The 21,888-nt window shown below is 43.8% G+C and overlaps 1 protein-coding gene across 3 annotated transcripts in view; it reads left to right on the forward strand.

The window, feature by feature from the left end:
* LOC139751374 (open rectifier potassium channel protein 1-like) overlaps positions 1-21,888 on the forward strand; it is a 164,538-nt gene that overhangs the window by 112,619 nt on the left and 30,031 nt on the right. For 2 of the 3 annotated variants that reach the window (XM_071666742.1, XM_071666741.1), the window contains exon 3: positions 4,124-4,291. In XM_071666742.1, the coding sequence (XP_071522843.1) occupies positions 4,124-4,291 (168 nt within the window). Of the gene's footprint in view, positions 1-428; positions 3,980-4,123; positions 4,292-21,888 lie in introns of those variants that run through there. The other variant, XM_071666743.1, reaches the window with a different exon arrangement.

Consider the following 21,888-nt stretch of genomic DNA (forward strand, 5'->3'; position numbering starts at 1 on the left):
AACCTTGTTTTCATAATGTGATACCTTCATACAACCTTCCTACAACCATGTTTTCATAATGTGATGCCTTCATACAACCTTGTTTTCATAATGTGATACCTTCATACAACCTTCCTACAACCTTGTTTTCATAATGTGATACCTTCACACAACCTTCCTACAACCTTGTTTTCATAATGTGATACCTTCATGCAACCTTCCTACAACCTTGCTTTTCATAATGTGATACCTTCACACAACCTTCCTACAACGGCTTTCGAAGAGGTGGATGAGTGGTTCTCGGTGACGGTGGGTGTGTGTCAAGGATGTGTACTGCCACTGTGGTTGTTTCATCTGCCTATGGACGGGTTGGTAAGGGAGGAGAATGTTAGGATCCTAGAGCGAGGAGTGGGTCTACGTCATTCTGGGGGTTGTGGAGAGAGAGAGAGAGAGAGAGAGAGAGAGAGAGAGAGAGAGAGAGAGAGAGAGGTGGGGGGGGGGGGGGGATGAATCTGCTGTTTTTTGCAGATGACACGGCTCTGGTAGCAGATTCAAGAGTAGACAAAGGTAGAAAGTTGATGGCTAATGTGAACAATACTCGTGTGATGAGGGGCAGCAGGGAGATGAGACTGGGCGATCTGAGAGTAAGGTTAGATCTGGAGGATCTGTAGTGCTTGAGGTACCTAAGAGTGGATTTAGTGGCGAAGGGAAGCACAGAAGCTGAAATGAGTCACAGGGTGTGAGAGGGGGCGCTAAGGTACTGGATGCATAGAGGAACGTGCTTGCTTGCCTGTTACGTTTCTCCCTAAAAACCACAACTTTTGTTTCTCCTTGGAATCATGAATTGATACATCCTTTCCCTAAAAAGGGAGACCGTTATGACCCCTCGAACTATCGTCCTATTGCTTTGACATCTATCGTTTCTAATGCCTTTGAATTCCTCCTCAACTCCCATATCCTTAAACACCTCGAAAATCACAGTTTTCTCTCCGATCACCAGTATGGCTTCCGTAGGGTGAGATCCACTGGTTATATTCTTAATAGTGTCTGGTCATCGTCCCTGAAAGAATTGGGGAGCAAGTGTTTTTGCTCTTGACATATCTAAGGCTTATGACAGTGTGTGGCATCGTGGTCTCATCTCTAAGCTCCCCCTTTTGGCTTCCCTCCCTCACTTTGCTCCCTCATATCTAGCTTCCTCTTTGGCTGATCTATCTCTTTGGTTTTTGACGGATCAGCCAACCCTCTTTTCTCCATCAACACCGGTGTCCCTCAAGGTTCTGTCCTGTCCCTTACACTTTTTCTCCTTTATCTTTCAACGGTTTCCTCTCCTTCACAAATAATCGTATGCGCTCATACGTTGACGACTCAACACTGCATTCACCCACATCCTTCAATTCTGCTCCCATTTTTCTCACTCGATCTGCATCTCGTCTTGGCACAGCTTCCTCACTAAACTCAGACTTGGACATGTTATCTCAGCTGGGTACTCAAAATCTTGTCAAGTTTAATGCCTCCACGACCCAGTTTCGACCCATCTCTCTATCGAAAACTCCTCACAAATCTCGTCTCTCCTTTGACAGTTCTGTAATTCCACCTCTTGACTCAATGAACATACTTGGCATCACTGTAACATCCACTCTTTCTTGGAAACTCCACATTACAAGAATAGCTAATTCTGCCTCTACGAAACTGAGTGTCCTGTTTAGATGTCGATACTTCTCTTCTGAACAGTTGCTCTGTTTATACAAGGAATTGATTCGGCCTTGTTTGGAGTACTGCTCTCACATCTGAGGTGGTTCTAGCTCTGCATCCTTACTTGACAGAGTTGAGTCGAACGTGATCCGCCTTATAAACTGTCTCACACTAACTTCCAAACTTGACCCCCTTGTCCTACGCCGCAATGTTGATTCACTTTCCCTTTTCTATACGTATTACTTTGGTTTTTGCTCCCGAGAGCTGGCTGCTTGTGTGCACCCTCCACTAGCTAGACCACGCAATACTAGGCAAGCGGCAGCGTTATATGATTATTGTAAGACCATCAGCAACTCAAGGGAGGGCTGTTTTGATACCTGCTTCATTCCCTGTACGTCGAAGCTCTGAAACCCTCTGCCTTCTCATGTCCTTCCCAATAACTACGACCTGGCACATTACAAAAGACAGGTCTTTCACTTTCTCCAAAACTCGTAAATACTTTTCCTCGTCCTTTCCGTTTCATAATTCTCTCTCTCTGTTTCAATTAAGGCCCGGCCTTGATGTGGACATTGGCTGTGTCTGGAGCCTTCAACAGTGAAAAAATCTGAGCAGGGATAGAAACGTCTGGAGTCGCAGTAGTGCCGCCCGTGTTGTATGGACCTGAGTCTTGGACACAGAACGCAGGAGAGTGGAAGAAATGGACGTGTTGCAAATGAAATGCCTCAGGACAGTGTAATGTGAGGCGGACCGAAGGCCTAAGGCATGATAGTGTAAGAGAGTATGTAGCGGAGTATGATTGAGAGAGCCGACACGGTGTGCTGAAATGGTTTGGATGTGTGGAGAGTATGACACGTGTCAGAAAAAACAATGAGGAAATACATGTCAGAATAGAAGAGATCGTTCAGCTTAAGGCTGCTCTACTTCCTGTAGCAGGGAAATGTTGACTCCCTTGGAGTGATAAGTTCTTTGACGAGACAGTAGAGACAGTACTCCCAGTGATACAGGCTCGCCAAAGCTGACTTTTTGTTGGTGTTAAACAATCATGCCAGGTCCTCCAGCAGGTAGTAGTCAGTAACGTCAGCCCCGCCAGCAGGCAGTAGCCAGCCCCGCCAGCAGCTAGCCCCGCCAGCAGGTAGTAGCCAGCCCCGCCAGCAGGCAGTAGGTAGCCCCGCCAGCAGTTAGTAGCTGGGCCCCGCCAGCAGGCAGTAGCTAGGCCCGCCAGCAAGCAGTAGCTAGGCCCGTCAGCAGGCAGTAGGTAGCCCCGCCAGCAGGCAGCAGGTAGCCCCGCCAGCAGGTAGTAGCTGGGCCTCGTAACCCGTGGGTGGTGGCAGCAGGCAGACCCGTCCTCCCCGGACGGGGGAGTGACACTGACGCAGCCATAATCACCGGAAGTATCACTGCATATCTCCACTCCTCATGACGTGTTATATCAGGGTTGTTATGGGTCAGCATGACACCCGATACCAGTGTACATGACGAAGGATATACAGCGCCTGAACGTGCGTGTTGTGTGCAATTATGAGGAAGGTATTCCCGTAATTTTACGAATTCACTGGAAAAGAAATAATCGCCATAATGTCAATTACGTTAAAAATCTGTGATTTGCAGGTGAAGTGAAGGCAGGTCATCCAGAACGCCACAATATTGGCCATCACGTACAGAGCTGGGGGTCCATGTCGCCTGAATGCTAATGTCAGAAAGCTAGATTCCCAACCAGCTGTTCCTGTCTCCCTGTGGCCTCCATCCCCTCAGACGAGATTGGGCTCAAGCTCACGCTGAGGCAACTTTCTACAGCGTTATAGTTTACCTTCCCGGGTAAGAGGTCGAGTTCCAGTGACATTGTAAGATGCTGTGAGACCTTGAGAGGAAAATGATGTAGCAGACGAGGTTCGGGCTGGAGTGTGGGTTGTGGCGTGTACCAAACTAGCCTGCATTATCATGGTGTCCGTCTGTGTACAGATGAGGCTGAGAGGTATATACTGAAGGTCGGTTGTTACAGTTCGATGTTGTCAAGTGATGTTACAGTGGATGACCTGTTGCATTACACCGTCGTGCATGCGGGTGGCAACAGCTGCTGTACACGGCTAGTGAGCAGGTGGTGCCGGCGGCCTGAGCTTGGCTGAGTTCAAACTGACTGAGTATACTTAAGATACGGAACCTGGCGTGGCTGGCTGAGTGTATCACAGGCTCAGGAACTGACCAACATTTTATCACCGAGCGTGATCATCACTCCCAAGATAATGCTATACATATGTTTTCCTCTGTTTGCCCTTACCTTCTGCTCCTGCGTGAGTGCTGGGCAGGAGCTGTACGTATATTACACTTGTAGTTTTGTATATCTTTCATGGAAAGTTATGAGCGTTGCTTACGAAGTGTTGCCGTCTGTAGATGACTGTTGTTCTCGGTACTTAGCCAGTTATGGAGTGAAGCTGATGGTTGTTGTCCACTACAGAAGTGTTGGCTGACCTGGAGAACGAGTCTCGGGCGGAGGTGGAGGCCCTGCTGGTGGCGGTGGGCCAGGAGTGTGATCATGACTTCCTCCGTCTCACCCAGGACGAACCACCAACATGGACGTTGTGGAACTCCTTCTTCTTCACCTTCACCGTCATCACTACCATTGGTAAGTCTCGCTACTTTCTCCTCCTCCTCCTACCATATCGTATGTGAAGGTACATGAAAATTCAATAAGCATCAGGATATAAAGACCAGAGTCCAGCATTATCGTACGAACAGAACAACCCCAAGTGCCCAAGCACGTGCGGGTGGTTAGACCAACCCTGGACAAGGGTTTGGGTGGCACAGGGTCATACGTCCGGCAAGGCAGGCCGGGTGGACGCTGCCGTACGCTCAGTAGCTGTCATGTACAACAAACTCTACGGGAGTGAAGACCATGACTACGATTACTAATGGCACTATATGACTGCTGTATGTGATTCCTTATACACACACACACACACACATACGGATATAGAACTCCCTCCCCGTACGGTGCAAATAGGTAATTACACACACACACACACACACACACACACACACACATTGACAAATGATAGCAATAAATCTTCGAGCATGAAAGGAAAAATTACAGGTTACATGCGCAGATTATATATATATATATATATATATATATATATATATATATATATATATATATATATATATATATATATTCCTATGAGTCCACGGGAAAATGAAACACGAAAATTTCCCAAGTGCACTTTCGTGTAATAATCACATCATCAGGGGAGACACAAGAGAGGAATATAACAGTCAGTTGATATACATCGAAGAGCGGACGCCATTTGGTAAACATGTGATTGTCCAAAACCTACAACGAGCGTTCATAAACTTATCATTTTACAAATTTTATTAACAATAAAGTTATCTGATTTGTACAAACCATCACTAATATTAAGATTATAATTCTTTGTGTATTTAATAATAGAAGATTCAATGATATTTCTCTTGGTAATAGAGTTAGAGTTAACAACTGAGATGGCGTTACTCCAGTCAATACAATGATTATAGTTTTTAACATGATTAAACAAGGCATTTGATTCTTATCCCGTTCTTATACTATATTTATGTTGCTTAAGTCTAACAGAAAGATCCTTACCAGTCTGACCAACATAAAATTTATCACAGTTTCCACAATGAACTTTATAGATGCAACCAAGAGAATTTTCTGGTGAATTCCTGATTAAGATATTCTTGATAGTATTATTGTTGCTAAAGGCAACATTTACATTAAAGGATTTAAGCAACATGGAAAGCAAAGTGAAATTATTATTAAAAGAGAGAACTAAAAGATTCTTGGTGTCAATGGGAGGTTTGGGCTCAACTCTATAAAATGATTTCTTTGCTAACTTAAGGGATTTATCAATGAAAGATCTAGGGTACTTTAACTTAGATCCAATAGAATATATCTTCTCAAACTCATCATCAATAAACTCCATCAATAAACTTCTATTATTAAATACACAAAGAATTATAATCTTAATATTAGTGATGGTTTGTACAAATTAGATAACTTTATTGTTGATAAGATTTGTAAAATGATAAGTTTATGAACGCTCGTTGTATGTTTTGGACAATCACATGTTTACCATATGGCGTCCTAGCTTCGTCTCTTCGATGTATATCAACTGACTGTTATATTCCTCTCTTGTGTCTCCCCTGATGATGTGATTATTACACGAAAGTGCACTTGGGAACTTTTCGTGTTTCATTTTCCCCGTGGACTCGTAGGAATATCTTGATCACGCGCAAAATTGTGATCCTTTCCAATATATATATATATATATATATATATATATATATATATATATATATATATATATATATATATATATATATATATCATAATTTGTCGCTGTCTCCCGCGTTAGCGAGATAGCGCAAACAGACGAAAAAATGGCCCAACCCACCCTCATACACACACACACACATATATATATATATATATATATATATATATATATATATATATATATATATATATATATATATGCATACACGTCCACATACGCACATATACATACCTATACATCTCAACGTATACATATATATACACACACAGACATATGCATATATACACATGTACATAATTCATACTGTCTGCCCTTATTCATTTCCGTCGCCACCCCGCCACACATGAAATGACAACCCTCTCCCCCTGCATGTGCGCGACGTAGCGCTAGGAAAAGACACAAAGGCCACATTCGTTCACACTCAGTCTCTAGCTGTCATGTATAATGCACCGAAACCACAGCTCCCTTTCCACATCCAGGCCCCACAAAATTTTCTCTGGTTTACCTCAGACGCTTCACTTGCCATTGACAGCACGTCGACCCCGGTATACCACATCGTTCCAATTCACTCTATTCCTTGCACGCCTTTCACCCTCCTGCATGTTCAGGCCCCGATCACTCAAAATCTTTTTCACTCCATCTTTCCACCTCCAATTTGGTACCCACTTCTCCTCGTTCCCTCCACCTCTGACACATATATCCTCTTGGTCAATCTTTCCTCACTCATTCTCTCCATGTGACCAAACAATTTCAAAACACCCTCTTCTGCTCTCTCAACAACACTCTTTGTACCAACATACATCTCTCTTACCCTTTCATTACTTACTCGATCAAACCACCTTACACCACATATTGTCCTCAAACATCTCATTTCCAGCACATCCACCCTCCTCCGCACAACTCTGTCTATAGCCCACGCCTCGCAACCATATGACATTGTTGGAACCACAATTCCTTCAAACACACCCATTTTTGCTTTCCAAGAAAACGTTCTCGACTTCCACAAATTTTTCAACGCTCCCAGAACTTTCGCCCCCTCTCCCACCCTATGATTCACTTCCTCTTCCATAGTTCCATCCGATGCCAAATCCACTCCCAGATATCTAAACACTTCACTTCCTCCACTTTTTCTCCATTCAGACTTCCCTCCCACTTGACTTGTCCATCAACCCTGCTGTACCTGATAACCTTACTCTTATTTACATTTACTCTCACCTTTTTCTTTCACACAATTTATTAAACTCAGTCACCAGCTTCTGCAATTTCTCACCCGAATCAGCCACCGGCGCTGTATCATCAACGAACAACAACTGACTCACTTCCCAAGCTCTCATCCACAACAGACTGCATACTTGCCCTTCTCTCCAAAACTCTTGCATTCACCTCCTTAACAACTCCATCCATAAACAAATTAAACAACCATGGAGACATCATGCACCCCTGCCGCAAACCAAAATTCAATGAAAACCAATCACTTTCCTCTCTTCCTACACGTACACACGCGTTACATCCACAAAAAAAAAATTTCACTGCCTCTATCAACATGCCTCCCAAATCATATATTCTTAATACCTTCCACAGAGCATCACTATCAACTCTATAATATGCCTTCTCCAGATCCATAAATGCTACATACAAATCCATTTGTTTTTCTAAGTATTTCTCACATGCATTCTTCAAAGCAAACACCTGATCCACACATCCTCTACCACTTCTGAAACCACACTGCTCTTCCCTAATCTGATGCTCTGTACATGCCTTCACCCTCTCAATCAATACCCTCCCATATAATTCCCCAGGAATACTCGACAAACTTATACCTCTGTAATTTGAGCACTCACCTTTACCCCCTTTGCCTTTGTACATTGGCACTATGCAAGCATTTCGCCAATCCTCAGGCACCTCACCATGAGTCATACATACATTAAATAACCTTACCAACCAGTCCAGCAATACAGTCACCCCCTTTTTTAATAACTTCCACTGCAGTACCATCCAAACTCGCTGCCTTGCCGGCTTTCATCTTCTGCAAAGCTTTTACTACCTCTTCTCGGTTTACCAAATTATTCTCCCTAACCCTCTTACTTTGCACACCACCTCGACCAAAAGACCCTGTATCTGCCACTCTATCATCAAACACATTCCACAAACCTTCAAAATACTCCATCTCCTTCTCACATGACCACTACTTGTTATCACCTCCCCATTTGCCCCCTTCATTGATGTTCGTATTGGTTCCCTTGTCTTACGCTTTTTATTTAACTCCTTCCAAAACATCTTTTTATTCTCCCTAGAATTTAATGATACTCTTTCATCCCAACTCTCATTTGCCCTTTTTTACCTCTTGCACCTTTCTCTTGACCTCCTATCTCTTTCTTTTATACATCTCCCAGTCACTTGCATTATTTCCCTGCAAAAATCGCCCAAATGCCTCTATTTTTTCTTTCACTAATGGTCTTACCTCTTCATCCCACCACTCACTACCTTTTCTAATCTGCCCACCTCCCACGCTTCTCATGCCACAAGCATCTTTTGCGCAAGCCATCACTGCTTTCCTAAATACATCCCATTCCTCCCCCTCTACCCTTACGTCCTTTGTTCTCACCTTTTTCCATTCTGTACTCAGTCTCTCCTTGTACTTCCTCACACAAGTCTCCTTCCCAAGCGCACTTACTGTCACCACTCTCTTCACCCCAACATTCTCTCTTCTGAAAACCTGTGCAAGTCTTCACCTTCGCCTCCACAAGATAATGATCAGACTTCCTTGTCTCCCGAGTTAGCGAGGTATATATATATATATATATATATATATATATATATATATATATATATATATATATATATATATATATATATATATATATATATATATATATATATATATCTTTTTTTTCTTTCAAACTATTCGCCATTTCCCGCATTAGCGAGGTAGCATTAAGAACAGAGGACTGGGCCTTTGAGGGAATACCCTCACCTGGCCCAATTCTCTGTTCCTTCTTTTGGAAAATTAAAAAAAACCGAGAGGGGAGGATTTCCAGCCCCCCGCTCCCTCCCCTTTTAGTCGCCTTCTACGACACGCAGGGAATACGTGGGAAGTATTCTTAATCCCCTATCCCCAGGGATAATATATATATATATATATATATATATATATATATATATATATATATATATATATATATATATATATATTTTGTCGCTGTCTCCCGCGTTTGCGAGGTAGCGCAAGGAAACAAACGAAAGAAATGGCCCAACCCACCCCCATACACATGCCTTGATTCAATCCACTGACAGCACGTCAACCCCGGTATACCACATCGCTCCAATTCACTCTATTCTTTGCCCTCCTTTCACCCGCCTGCATGTTCAGGCCCCGATCACACAAAATCTTTTTCACTCCATCTTTCCACCTCCAATTTGGTCTCCCTCTTCTCCTCGTTCCCTCCACCTCCGACACATATATCCTCTTGGTCAATCTTTCCTCACTCATTCTCTCCATGTGACCAAACCATTTCAAAACACCCTCTTCTGCTCTCTCAACCACGCTCTTTTTATTTCCACACATCTCTCTTACCCTTACGTTACTTACTCGATCAAACCACCTCACATCACACATTATCCTCAAACATCTCATTTCCAGCACATCCATCCTCCTGCGCACAACTCTATCCATAGTCCACGCCTAGCAACCATACAACATTGTTGGAACCACTATTCCTTCAAACATACCCATTTTTGCTTTCCGAGATAATGTTCTCGACTTCCACACATTCTTCAAGGCTCCCAGAATTTTCGCCCCCTCCCCCACCCTATGATCCACTTCCGCTTCCATGGTTCCATCCGCTGCCAGATCCACTCCCAGATATCTAAAACACTTCACTTCCTCCAGTTATTCTCCATTCAAACTCATATATATATATATATATATATATATATATATATATATATATATATATATATATATATATATATATATATATATATATATATTTTTTATACTTTGTCGCTGTCTCCCGCGTTTGCGAGGTAGCGCAAGGAAACAGACGAAAGAAATGGCCCAACCCCCCCCATACACATGTATATACATACGTCCACACACGCAGATATACATACCTACACAGCTTTCCATGGCTTACCCCAGACGCTTCACATGCCTTGATTCAATCCACTGACAGCACGTCAACCCCGGTATACCACATCGCTCCAATTCACTCTATTCCTTGCCCTCCTTTCACCCTCCTGCATGTTCAGGCCCCGATCACACAAAATCTTTTTCACTCCATCTTTCCACCTCCAATTTGGTCTCCCTCTTCTCCTTGTTCCCTCCACCTCCGACACATATATCCTCTTGGTCAATCTTTCCTCACTCATCCTCTCCATGTGCCCAAACCACTTCAAAACACCCTCTTCTGCTCTCTCAACCACGCTCTTTTTATTTCCACACATCTCTCTTACCCTTAAGTTACTCACTCGATCAAACCACCTCACACCACACATTGTCCTCAAACATCTCATTTCCAGCACATCCATCCTCCTGCGCACAACTCTATCCATAGCCCACGCCTCGCAACCATACAACATTGTTGGAACCACTATTCCTTCAAACATACCCATTTTTGCTTTCCGAGATAATGTTCTCGACTTCCACACATTCTTCAAGGCCCCCAGAATTTTCGCCCCCCTCCCCCACCCTATGATCCACTTCCGCTTCCATGGTTCCATCCGCTGCCAGATCCACTCCCAGATATCTAAAACACTTCACTTCCTCCAGTTTTTCTCCATTCAAACTCACCTCCCAATTGACTTGACCCTCAACCCTACTGTACCTAATAACCTTGCTCTTATTCACATTTACTCTTAACTTTCTTCTTCCACACACTTTACCAAACTCAGTCACCAGCTTCTGCAGTTTCTCACATGAATCAGCCACCAGCGCTGTATCATCAGCGAACAACAACTGACTCACTTCCCAAGCTCTCTCATCCCCAACAGACTTCATACTTGCCCCTCTTTCCAAAACTCTTGCATTTACCTCCCTAACAACCCCATCCATAAACAAATTAAACAACCATGGAGACATCACACACCCCTGCCGCAAACCTACATTCACTGAGAACCAATCACTTTCCTCTCTTCCTACACGTACACATGCCTTACATCCTCGATAAAAACTTTTCACTGCTTCTAACAACTTTCCTCCCACACCATATATTCTTAATACCTTCCACAGAGCATCTCTATCAACTCTATCATATGCCTTCTCCAGATCCATAAATGCTACATACAAATCCATTTGCTTTTCTAAGTATTTCTCACATACATTCTTCAAAGCAAACACCTGATCCACACATCCTCTACCACTTCTGAAACCACACTGCTCTTCCCCAATCTGATGCTCTGTACATGCCTTCACCCTCTCAATCAATACCCTCCCATATAATTTACCAGGAATACTCAACAAACTTATACCTCTGTAATTTGAGCACTCACTCTTATCCCCTTTGCCTTTGTACAGTGGCACTATGCACGCATTCCGCCAATCCTCAGGCACCTCACCATGAGTCATACATACATTAAATAACCTTACCAACCAGTCAACAATACAGTCACCCCCTTTTTTAATAAATTCCATTGCAATACCATCCAAACCTGCTGCCTTGCCGGCTTTCATCTTCCGCATAGCTTTCACTACCTCTTCTCTGTTTACCAAATCATTTTCCCTAACCCTCGCACTTTGCACACCACCTCGACCAAAACACCCTATATCTGCCACTCTATCATCAAACACATTCAACAAACCTTCAAAATACTCACTCCATCTCCTTCTCACATCACCACTACTTGTTATCACCTCCCCATTTGCGCCCTTCACTGAAGTTCCCATTTGCTCCCTTGTCTTACGCACTTTATTTACCCCCTTCCAGAACATCTTTTTATTCTCCCTAAAAGTTAATGATACTCTCTCACCCCAACTTTCATTTGCCCTTTTTTTCACCTCTTGCACCTTTCTCTTGACCTCCTGTCTCTTTCTTTTATACATCTCCCACTCAATTGCATTTTTTCCCTGCAAAAATCGTCCAAATGCCTCTCTCTTCTCTTTCACTAATACTCTTACTTCTTCATCCCACCACTCACTACCCTTTCTAATCAACCCACCTCCCACTCTTCTCATGCCACAAGCATCTTTTGCGCAATCCATCACTGATTCCCTAAATACATCCCATTCCTCCCCCACTCCCCTTACTTCCATTGTTCTCACCTTTTTCCATTCTGTACTCAGTCTCTCCTGGTACTTCCTCACACAGGTCTCCTTCTCAAGCTCACTTACTCTCACCACCCTCTTCACCCCAACATTCACTCTTCTTTTCTGAAAACCCATACAAATCTTCACCTTAGCCTCCACAAGATAATGATCAGACATCCCTCCAGTTGCACCTCTCAGCACATTAACATCCAAAAGTCACTCTTTCGCACGCCTGTCAATTAACACGTAATCCAATAACGCTCTCTGGCCATCTCTCCTACTTACATACGTATACTTATGTATATCTCGCTTTTTAAACCAGGTATTCCCAATCATCAGTCCTTTTTCAGCACATAAATCTACAAGCTCTTCACCATTTCCATTTACAACACTGAACACCCCATGTATACCAATTATTCCCTCAACTGCCACATTACTCACCTTTGCATTCAAATCACCCATCACTATAACCCGGTCTCGTGCATCAAAACCACTAACACACTCATTCAGCTGCTCCCAAAACACTTGCCTCTCTTGATCTTTCTTCTCATGCCCAGGTGCATATGCACCAATAATCACCCACCTCTCTCCATCAACTTTCAGTTTTACCCATATTAATCGAGAATTTACTTTCTTACACTCTATCACATACTCCCACAACTCCTGTTTCAGGAGTATTGCTACTCCTTCCCTTGCTCTTGTCCTCTCACTAACCCCTGACTTTACTCCCCAGACATTCCCAAACCACTCTTCCCCTTTACCCTTGAGCTTCGTTTCACTCAGAGCCAAAACATCCAGGTTCCTTTCCTCAAACATACTACCTATCTCTCCTTTTTTCACATCTTGGTTACATCCACACACATTTAGGCACCCCACTCTGAGCCTTCGAGGAGGATGAGCACTCCCCGCGTGACATATATATATATATATATATATATATATATATATATATATATATATATATATATATATATATATATATATATATATATATCAAACAATGAAGTTATCTGATTTGTATAGACCATCACTGATATTAAGATTATAATCCTTTTTGTATTTAATGATAGGAGATTCAATGATATTTCTCTTGGTAACAGAGTTAGAGTTAATAATTGGGATGAGTAATGCCATCTCAGTTATTAACTCTAACTCTATTACCAAGAGAAATATCATTAAATCTTCGTTTATTAAATACACAAAGAATTATAATCTTAATATCAGTGATGGTCTATACAAATTAGATAACTTTATTGTTAATAAGATTTGTAAAATGATAAGTTTATGAACGCTCGTTGTATGTTTTGGACAATCACGTTTACCAAATGGCGTCCTAGCTTCGTCTCTTCGATGGATATCAACTGACTTATATTTCTCTCTTGTGTCTCCCCTGATGTGATTATTATACGAAAGTGCACTTGGGAACTTTGCGTGTTTCACTTTCCCCTTGGACTCATAGGAATATCTTGATTACGCGCAAAATTGTGATCCTTTCCATACACGTGTATGTGGGTGGGTTGGGCCATTCTTCGGCCGTTTCCTTGCGCTACCCCGCTAGCGCGGGAACAGCAACAAAGTATTATAATAATAATAGTAATAATAATGATAATAATATGATAATAATAATAATAATAATAATAATAATAATAATAATAATAATGATAATGATAATAATAATAATGATAATCTATTCTTTTTTTCATACTATTCGCCATTTCCCGCGTTAGGGAGGTAGCGTTAAGAACAGAAGACTGAGCCTTTGAGGAAATATTCTCACTTGATCCCCTTCTCTATTCCTTCTTTTGGAAAATTGAAAACGAGAGGGGAGGATTTCCAAACCCCGCTCCCTCCCCTTTTAGTCGCCTTCAACGACACGCAGGGAATAAGTAGGAAGTATTCTTTCTCCCCTATCCCCAGGGATATACATATATGTTCGAGTACTTAGTATTCGAATAGTTATTTCCTATTAGCTAGGCCCATAGCCTAACGGTTAGCATTCCTGCCTCTTGCACAGGGGTCCTGGGTTCGATCCTGGCTGTTGGAGGTTTGTATGTTCTATGAAGGTGCGCGTTTTTATGCACTGTGTTCGTATTCATATACCTCCGCGTTGTACAGTTAGGTTCGGTAAAACGCTATCAGCTGGCTATGTGCGCCTGTTGGGAAATAACCGGTGTAGACCCCGTTGCTCACCAACGTGAGACGAAGGGTATTTGAGTACATAGTATTCGAATAGTAATTTCCTATTAGCCAGGCCCATAGCCTAGCGGTTAGCATACCCGCCTCTTGCATAGGGGTCCCGGGTTCGAGCCTGGCTGTTGGAGGTTTGTATATTCTATGAAGGTGCGTGTTTCAGTGCACTATGGTCGTATATATATATATATATATATATATATATATATATATATATATATATATATATATATATATATATATATTTCATACTATTCGCCATTTCCCACGTTAGCGAGGTAGCGTTAAGAACAGAGGACTGGGCCTTTGAGGGAATATTCTCACCTGGCCCCCTTCTCTGTACCTTCTTTTGGAAAATTAAAAAAATAAAAAAGAGAGGGGAGGATTTCCAGTCCCCCGCTCCCTCCTCTTTTAGTCGCCTACGACACGCATGGAATACGTGGGAAGTATTCTTTCTCCTCTATCCCCAGGGATGGATATCTATATATATATATATATATATATATATATATATATATATATATATATATATATATATATATATATATATATATATTAGTTTTTTATTTATACTTTGTCGCTGTCTTCCGCGTTAGCGAGGTAGCGCAAGGAAACAGACGAAAGAATGGCCCAACCCACCCGCAAACACATGTATATACATACACGTCCACACACGCACATATACATACCTATAGATCTCAACGTATACATATATATACACACAGACATATACATATATACACATGTACATAATTGATACTGTCTGCCCTTATTCATTCCCGTCGCCACCCTGCCACACATGAAATGAAAACCCCCTTCCCCCGCATGTGCGCGAGGTAGCGCTAGGAAAAGACAACAAAGGCCACATTCGTTCACACTCAGTCTCGAGCTGTCATGTATAATGCACCGAAACCACAGCTCCCTTTCCACATCCAGGCCCTACAAAACATTCCATGCTTTACCCCAGACGAATCTCTGTCATGTATAATGTACCGAAACCACAGCTCCCTTTCCACATCCAGGCCCCACAAAACTTTCCATGGTTTACCCCTGACGCTTCACATGCCCTGGTTCAATTCATTGACAGCACGTCGACCCCGGTATACCACATCGTTCCAATTACTCTATTCCTTGCACGCCTTTCACCCTCCTGCATGTTCAGGCCCCGATCACTCAAAATCTTTTTCACTCCATCTTTCCACCTCCAATTCGATCTCCCACTACTCCTCGTTCCCTCCACCTCTGACACATATATCTTCTTGGTCAATCTTTCCTCACTCATTCTCTCCATGTGACCAAACCATTTCAAAACACTCTCTTGTGCTCTCTCAACCACCCTCTTTTTATTACCACACATCTCTCTTACCCTTTCATTACTTACTCGATCAAACCACTTCACACCACATATTGTCCTCAGACATCTCATTTCCAGCTCATCCACCCTCCTCCGCACAACTCTATCTATAGCCCACGCCTCGCAACCATATAACATTGTTGGAACCACTATTCCTTCAAACATACCCATTTTTGCTTTCCATGATAATGTTCTCGACTTCCACACATTTCTCAACGCTCCCAGAACTTTCGCCCCCTCCCCCACCGTATGATTCACTTCCGCTTCCATGGCTCCATCCGCTGCCAAATCCACTCCCAGATATCTAAAACACTTTACTTCCTCCAGTTTTTCTCCATTCAAACTTACCTCCCAGTTGACTTGTCCCTCAACCCTACTGTACCCAATAACCTTGCTCTTATTCACATTTACTCTCAGCTTTCTTCTTTCTCACACTTTACCAAACTCAGTCACCAGCTCCTGCATTTCTCACATGAATCAGCCACCAGCGCTGTATCATCAGCGAACAACAACTGACTCACTTCCCAAGCTCTCTCATCCACAACAGACTGCATACTTGCCCCTCTTTCCAAAACTCTTGCATTCACCTCCCTAACAACCCCATCCATAAACAAATTAAACAACCATGGAGACATCACGCACCCCTGCCGCAATCCAACATTCACTTAGAACCAATAACTTTCCTCTCTTCCCACTCGTACACATGCCTTACATCCTCGATAAAAACTTTTCACTGCTTCTAACAACTTTCCTCCCACACCATATATTCTTAATACCTTCCACAGAGCTTCTCTATCAACTCTATCATATGTCTTATCCAGATCCATGAATGCTACATACAAATCCATTCGCTTTTCTAAGTATTTCTCATATACTTCTTCAAAGCAAACACCTGATCCACACATCCTCTACCACTTCTGAAACCACACTGCTCTTCCCCAATATGATTCTCTATACATGCCTTCACCCTCTCAATCAATAACCCCCCATATAATTTCCCAGGAATACTCAACAAACTTATACCTCTGTAATTTGAGCACTCACTCCTATCCCCTTTGCCTTTGTACAATGGCGCTATGCATGCATTCCGCCAATTCTCAGACACCTAACCACGAGTCATACATACATTAGATATCCTCACCAACCAGTCAATATATATATATATATATATATATATATATATATATATATATATATATATATATATATGTGTGTGTGTGTGTGTGTGTGTGTGTGTGTGTGTATACTGTTTCTAACATTTCTATAGTCTTGATCACAGAATGAGTACAGCAGAACAGAACTCCAGCTTATATACGTGTGGTCGTCGGCCTTCACCTCCCCTGGGTACCTGGTGTGACCTCCCGAATGGTAGGGCCCGGAGCTTGACCTGGCCGCCCCTGCCATTTTCCACCTGGGCGCCCCTGCCGTGTTCCACTTGGGCGCCCTGCCGTGTTCCACCTGGCCGCCCCTGCCGTGTTCCACCTGGGCGCCCCTGCCGTGTTCCACCTGGTCGCCACTGCCGTGTTCCACCTGGCCGCCCCTGCCATGTTCCACCTGGCCGCCCCTGCCATGCTCCACCTGGCCGCCACTGCCATGTTCCACCTGGCCGCCCCTGCCATGCTCCACCTGGCCGGCACTGCCGTGTTCTACCTGGCCGCCTCTGCCATGACTGATCTCATCGTTTCCCTCTAGCTTGACCTCGCCTCCTCTGCCGCGGTGACCTGTCTCGCGGCCGCTCCTGCAAGGCACACAAAACCCTCCCGGTGATTCGCGTTTTCTTTCGTCGCTATGTGAGCTGCCTGAACCGTTTTTCTTACTTTTCTCGAACTGCCCTTGCTTAGTATATTCAAACCACTCCAGTTCTGTAGGTGACCTTTTTCCTCTACATGCACCACCAGTGAGTCAGAGGTTCTGTGCGCCCTGATGTCGTTCTTATGTTCCTCCTGCCTCTTTTCCAACCCTCCTCCCGCCTCACCATAGCACGAGGCCTGGCATCCGTTGCATGGTATCTCGTACACAATACTCACTTTGTTGTCGTCTCTCAACTTCTTACTCCGTACAATTCCACCTATTTTCTTTGTGGAAGCACCAAACACTCTTACTCTTGCTAGTCTCAGGTACCTTTCTACGCATTTCGTCGTTTTCGAGTGAGGCGCTGACACATGTATCCTCCCTCACTCCTCTCTGTTCTTAGCGCTGTTTCCGTTCATCATGTTAACCGCCTTCTTTCTTCACCAGTCTCCTCGGGTACCCCAACTTCTCAAATGCTTCCTCCACGTATCTGAACTCTTCCTTCAGGTATTCCTCACTGTAAGTCCTGATGGCTCTCATGAAGAAACCAATCGCCACTCCGGTTTTTGTTTCTTTTTGTTCTTGTTTTCGTGTGTCTTGCAAGAGTGGCCGCGAGACAGGTCACCGCGGCAGAGGAGGCGAGATCAAACTTGAGGGAACGACGAGGTTAGTCGCGGCAGGGGTGGCCAGGTGGAACATGGCAGGGGTGGCCAGGTGGAACATGGCAAGGGCAGCCAGTTGGAACATGGCAGGGGCGGCCAGGTGGAACATGGCAGGGGCGGCCAGGTGGAATATGGCAGGGATGGCCAGGCGAAACATGGCAGGGGCGGCTAGGTGGAACATGACAGGGGTGGCCAGGTGGAACATGGCAGGGGCGGCCAGGTGGAACATGGCAGGGGTGGCCAGGTGGAACATGGCAGGGGCAGCCAGGTGGAACATGGCAGGGGCGGCCAGGTGGAATATGGCAGGGATGGCCAGGCGAAACATGGCAGGGGCGGCTAGGTGGAACATGACAGGGGTGGCCAGGTGGAACATGGCAGGGGCGGCCAGGTGGAACATGGCAGGGGCAGCCAGGTGGAACATGGCAGGGCGGCCAGGTGGAACATGGCAGGGGCGGTCAGGTGGAACATGCCAGGGGCGGCCAGGTGGAATATGGCAGGGATGGCCAGGCGAAACATGGCAGGGGCGGCAAGGTGGAACATGACAGGGGTGGCCAGGTAGAACATGGCAGGGGCGGCCAGGTGGAACATGGCAGGGGCAGCCAGGTGGAACATGGCAGGGCGGCCAGGTGGAACATGGCAGGGGCCGCCAGGTGGAACATGGCAGGGGCGGTCAGGTGGAACATGGCAGGGGCGGTCAGGTGGAACATGGCAGGGGCGGTCAGGTGGAACATGGCAGGGGCGGCCAGGTGGAACACGGCAGGGTCGCCCAGGTGGAACATGGCAGGGACAGCCAGGTGGAACACGGCAGGGGCGCCCAGGTGGAACATGGCAGGGGCGGCCAGGTGGAACACGGCAGGGGCGCCCAGGTGGAAAATGGCAGGGGCGGCCAGGTCAAGCTCCGGGCCCTACCATTCGGGAGGTCACACCAGGTACCCAGGGGAGGTGAAGGCCGACGACCACACGTATATAAGCTGGAGTTCTGTTCTGCTGTACTCATTCTGTGATCAAGACTATAGAAATGTTAGAAACAGTATACACACACACACACACACACACACACACACACACACACACACACACATACATACACACATACACACACATACACACACACATACACACACACATACACACACACACACACACATATATATATATATATATATATATATATATATATATATATATATATATATATATATATATTATATATATATATATATATATATATATATATATATATATATATATGTATATATATATATATATATATATATATATATATATATATATATATATATATATATATATATATATATATATATCACCACTACTTATTATCACCCCCCCCCCCCATTTGCGCCCTTCACTGAAGTTCCCATTTGCTCCCTTGTCTTACACACTTTATTTACCTCCTTCCAGAACATCTTTTTATTCTCCCTAAAATTTAATGATACTCTCTCACCCCAACTCTCATTTGCACTCTTTTTCACCTCTTGCACCTTTCTCTTGACCTCCTGTCTCTTTCTTTTATACATCTCCCACTCAATTGCATTTTTTCCCTGCAAAAATCGTCCAAATGCCTCTCGCTTCTCTTTCACTAATAATCTTACTTCTTCATCCCACCACTCACTAACCCTTTCTAATCAACCCACCTCCCACGTTTCTCATGCCACAAGCATCTTTTGCGCAATCCATCACTGATTCCCTAAATACATCCCATTCCTCCCCCACTCCCCTTACTTCCATTGTTCTCACCTTTTTCCATTCTGTACTCAGTCTCTCCTGGTACTTCCTCACACAAGTCTCCTTCCCAAGCTCATTTACTCTCACCACCCTTTTCACCCCAACATTCACTCTTCTTTTCTGAAAACCCATACAAATCTTCACCTTAGCTTCCACAATATAATGATCAGACATCCCTCCAGTTGCACCTCTCAGCACATTAACATCCAAAAGTCTCTCTTTCGCGCGCCTGTCAATTAACACGTAATCCAATAACGCTCTCTGGCCATCTCTCCTACTTACATACGTATACTTATGTATATCTCGCTTTTTAAACCAGGTATTCCCAATCACCAGTCCTTTTTCAGCGCATGAATCTACAAGCTCTTCACCATTTCCATTTACAACACTGAACACCCCATGTATACCAATTATTCCCTCAACTGCCACATTACTCACCTTTGCATTCAAATCACCCATCACTATAACCCGGTCTTGTGCATCAAAACCACTAACACACTCATTCAGCTGCTCCCAAAACACTTGCCTCTCATGATCTTTCTTCTCATGCCCAGGTGCATATGCACCAATAATCACCCATCTCTCTCCATCAACTTTCAGTTTTACCCATATTAATCGAGAATTTACTTTCTTACATTCTATCACATACTCCCACAACTCCTGTTTCAGGAGTAGTGCTACTGCTTCCCTTGCTCTTGTCCTCTCACTAACCCCTGACTTTACTCCCAAGACATTCCCAAACCACTCTTCCCCTTTACCCTTGAGCTTCGTTTCACTCAGAGCCAAAACATCCAGGTTCCTTTCCTCAAACATACTACCTATCTCTCCTTTTCTCACATCTTGGTTACATCCACACACATTTAGTCACCCCAATCTGAGCCTTCGAGGAGGATGAGCACTCCCCGCGTGACTCCTTCTGTTTCCCATTTTTAGAAAGTTAAAATACAAGGAGGGGAGGATTTCTGGCCCCCCGCTCCCGTCCCCTCTAGTCGCCTTCTACGACACGTGACGAATGCGTGTGAAGTATTCTTTCACCCCTATCCCCAGGGATAATATATATATATATATATATATATATATATATATATATATATATATATATATATATATATATATATATATATGAAAAATGTAAGAAATAATTTAGAAAACTGAAACTTCTAGCTTGAAATGAAATGAAAAATGAATGTCACATAATGGTTCAACCTCTGGCTATGGAAAAGGGAAATGTATAATTTATTTACACAAACGTCAATAGTAGTTTTCATCAATTCAACCTACTGTATCATACTGCCTGGTCCACTTCTCTTATCATGGAACTGGAATATTGGCTTATGATATTTCTCAATTGTCTTCATTACACAAAGTACAACCATATCTTGGATACATGAGGGTAGGTAGTTGGTCATCCGCCATAATAAGGCCTTGACAGACCAAAAGTTTATCTGGACTTCAACTTTTCCAGTACATTCATGAAAAACACCTTTTTGCTTTCTATCTCTATCACTTTGAAAAATGCTCTCTTTGTTCACATTTCAATGAAAGAATACGCTTCAATGTCTAAGCTACATTCTTTTCCAATTTCACTATTTTCTTGTCAGAGCACCATGTATGAAAACTATCACTCCAGTAACACAACTATAAACATTTACTTCCCCTTTAAAAAGTTCTGGGGAAGTCTGTCTCGATACACTGCGGGACACTCTACCTCCTGGCGAGGTTTGTGTTGCAATGGTTCTTGATTCACAAACGTAGTAGCATCACTGGTGGGCGGAAGAACATTCTTGTAACCAAAGCGAGGATCACAGTCCGTGCAACTACTTGTACCACCACGTCCAAGTATGTTCACCCGAAGCGGTTCCGTGCACTGTTTAGATCGCTCTGCTCAAAGCCCTTCTGGAATACCCTGTTACGTTCTGG

The sequence above is a fragment of the Panulirus ornatus genome, chromosome 11 (genome assembly GCF_036320965.1).
Source record: "Panulirus ornatus isolate Po-2019 chromosome 11, ASM3632096v1, whole genome shotgun sequence".
Taxonomy (NCBI): Eukaryota; Metazoa; Arthropoda; class Malacostraca; order Decapoda; family Palinuridae; genus Panulirus; species Panulirus ornatus.